General features: G+C 37.0%; 1 protein-coding gene across 1 annotated transcript; it reads right to left on the bottom strand.

Annotated features, from left to right (window-relative positions):
• Positions 1 to 1,714: 1,714 nt before the first annotated feature.
• On the bottom strand, positions 1,715 to 2,680 carry LOC105883349 (olfactory receptor 51A4-like). The gene has a single exon (XM_012786412.2). The coding sequence runs from the start codon at positions 2,678 to 2,680 to the stop codon at positions 1,715 to 1,717; it is 966 nt and encodes a 321-aa protein (XP_012641866.2).
• Positions 2,681 to 3,017: the final 337 nt, after the last annotated feature.

Raw genomic sequence — 3,017 nt, 5'->3', positions numbered from 1 at the left:
TTTTTATTATTTTCTTCTTTTATATTTCAAAATATTAAGGGGCTACAAATACAAAAGTTTTTGGTGGCATGGATTACTTTTGTAATGCTCGAGTCATGGCTTTAGGTGTGCCCATTACCCAAACAGTGTTCGTTGTACCTGTCGGGTAGGTTTTTACCCGTCCTTTTCTCCCTCTCTTGCTTGATTTCTGCTCAATTTTACTTCCCTCTGTGCACATGTGTGCTCATTGGTTAGTTCCAATTTAATAATAAGTACAGGTGGTGTTTGTTTCTCTATTCTTGAGATACTTCACTTGGGAGAATGGTCTCCAGTTCTATCCAAATTGTTGCAAAGACATTAATCCATCCTTTTTATGCTGTATAGTACTCCATGGTATACATATACCACATTTTTTTTTTTTTTACTAGTGAGTGATTCTTGTCAAGCAAGGGTATTACAAAAGCAAGACTTACTTTTTTTTCTTTCCTTGTTTTTTTTTAAATTATTTCCTCCTGAAATGGTATTTTCTGATAGCTTTTTTTTGTTTTGTTTTGTTTTTTGCTAAGTATTAGCTCATTAAAAATAAAATGGTTTTCTAGAGCCAGCAGTTTTCTGATCAAATCCTTCTGACAAGTTGAAAGTTATCTCTGTTTCCTGGTAACTATTCAATGAAGATTTAATATTAGCACACTGAGTCTAATTTAAAAAACATTTTTATTACAGAAATTTTAAACTGTACAAAGTAAATATATTGTAATGCACCTCCATGTACCCATCACATAGCATTAATAATTATCAACACTATGCCATTCTTACATAGTCTGTACTTCCACCCACTATGCAGTCCAATCACGAGTACTACTATTATTATTATCCTCATTATTCAGAAGTTTTGAAGTAAAAATGACATACTTTGAAATGTTCAAATTTTAGCTGTACCATTTTGACAAGTGGATACAACACTGTCACCTACATCTCTAACATAAGGTATAGTATTTCCATCTCCCCAGAAATTGCCTCATTTTTCTCCCTTCATTCTCCCATCTTTACACGCATCAAAGGCAACCACCATTCTAATTTTTGAGATTAAATTGGTTGTACTTATTATAAAACTGTATATACATGGAATAATACAATATACAATATTTTGTGTTTTGATTATTTTCACATGCAATTAAGTATCACTTAGTTGAATGTACCCAGAAACATAAACCTTCCCAGGACCCTATTTACCTATTCCCAGAAGGAAATGCCACTGAATAAAGTATTCATGCATCTAAGTGAGAGGGGGGAGTAGGGCATGGGTAAATTCACATCTAATTAGTACAATGCACACTATCTGGGGGATGGGCATACTTATAACTTTGACTCAAATGGTACAAAAGAAATTTATGTAACCAAAACATTTGATTCCCCATACATAATATTCTGAAATTTTTTAAAAAATCAGCAAAAAAAAAAAAAAAAGAATATTCAAGTATTCAATAGACAAAGGCTGTCCTTCTCAGGACAGAGGCCAGGTCCCACAGTTCCTTCTATAATTTTATTTCAAAGTAATGACATTCTCCATTCTCAGAGGAATGTGTGAAACTGTTTTCTTTTCTTCATTTCCTAAATCTAAAAGCTTATTAACAAGCAATATTAAACTATGGAATTTTTCACATTTATAAAGCTAATATCTAGGTAATAAAGTCTTATCCAAGTTCCTGTGTTCTCAGGGTATTATCTGCCTCTGTTAGACCTCACTCCTCTTTCTGGATAATGTACAAACAATGCTATTGCGAATTTCCTTGGTTTTGATGCTATAGACAATGGGGTTGACCACAGGTGGGAAGAAGAGGTAAACATTGGCCATGGCAGTCTGGAGGAGAGGAGGCAAATGCCGTCCAAAGCGGTGCATCAATGAAAGACTGATCATGGGCACATAATACACAAGTACAGCACATATGTGTGACACACACGTGTTGAGTGCCCGCCACTGCCCTGCTCGAGAAGCTATTCCCAGGACTGTGTGAAGAATCATTACATAAGAAACCACAATGAGCAGTAAGTCCAGCACAAATGTGGAGGTTATGACAAATAGACCCATGATACTATTAGGGCGTGTGTCTCCACAGGGCAATTTGATCAGATCTGAGTGGAGACAATAAGAGTGTGTAAGGGTGCTGTGGCCACAGAAAGGCAGACGCTTCAGGAGAAACAACAGTGGAAGCATGAGCATCATGCTTCGTAAAGCAATGGTGACACCCATCCCAGTGATGCAAGGAATTGTCAGGATGGTTGTGTAGCGCAGTGGACTGTAGATGGCCACAAAACGGTCCACAGACATTGCCAGAAGGACATCTGACTCCATGAGGGTGAAAGAGTGCATAGAAAACATCTGGAGCAGACAACCTGTGAAACTGATATCAGTAATGCCAAAGAGAAAGATACTTAGCACAGTGGGCATAGTGGAAGCAGAGACACCAAGCTCAACAAAGGCCAGCATGGCTAGGAAGTAGTACATGGGTTGGTGCAAGGCCCGGTCAGTCCAGATGACATGAAGAACGATGCCATTCCCCAGGAAAATGATGGTGTACATCAGGCAGAAGGGGATGGATATCCATATATGTTCTGCCTCCAGCCCTGAGATGCCAACAAGAGTGAATGTTGCAGGTGTAAAGTCTATGGACCCATTGAAAATGTCACGAAGAGACTTCATCTGAAGATATGGGCAAGTAAATGGAAATTGGAATATATAAATTTCTAATCAGTTATTGTACACCAAATTCTGAGATCCTGACAGTCATATTTAAGACATTTCCTCAAAAAAATGATAAACTTATTTCTGAAACAAAGGCACATGTTAGCCACCATGCATGGAAAAGAAACCTAATTAGAAATGCTGGTTGTGTGTGTGTGTGTTTAAAAACAAAAAAAATAGAAATAAAAACAAAAAAAAAAGAAATGCAGAAGAGTATTCCAATATGAGGTACATGCAAAACATAGAAGGTCTTAATACAAATCTCAAGTTGAGTCATTTATGGCAGTGTAAGACA

Source organism: Microcebus murinus, chromosome 4, assembly GCF_040939455.1.
Source record: "Microcebus murinus isolate Inina chromosome 4, M.murinus_Inina_mat1.0, whole genome shotgun sequence".
Lineage (NCBI taxonomy): Eukaryota > Metazoa > Chordata > Mammalia > Primates > Cheirogaleidae > Microcebus > Microcebus murinus.
The sequence above is the reverse complement of the archived record's forward strand: the minus strand, read 5'-3'. Positions and strand labels throughout refer to the sequence as shown.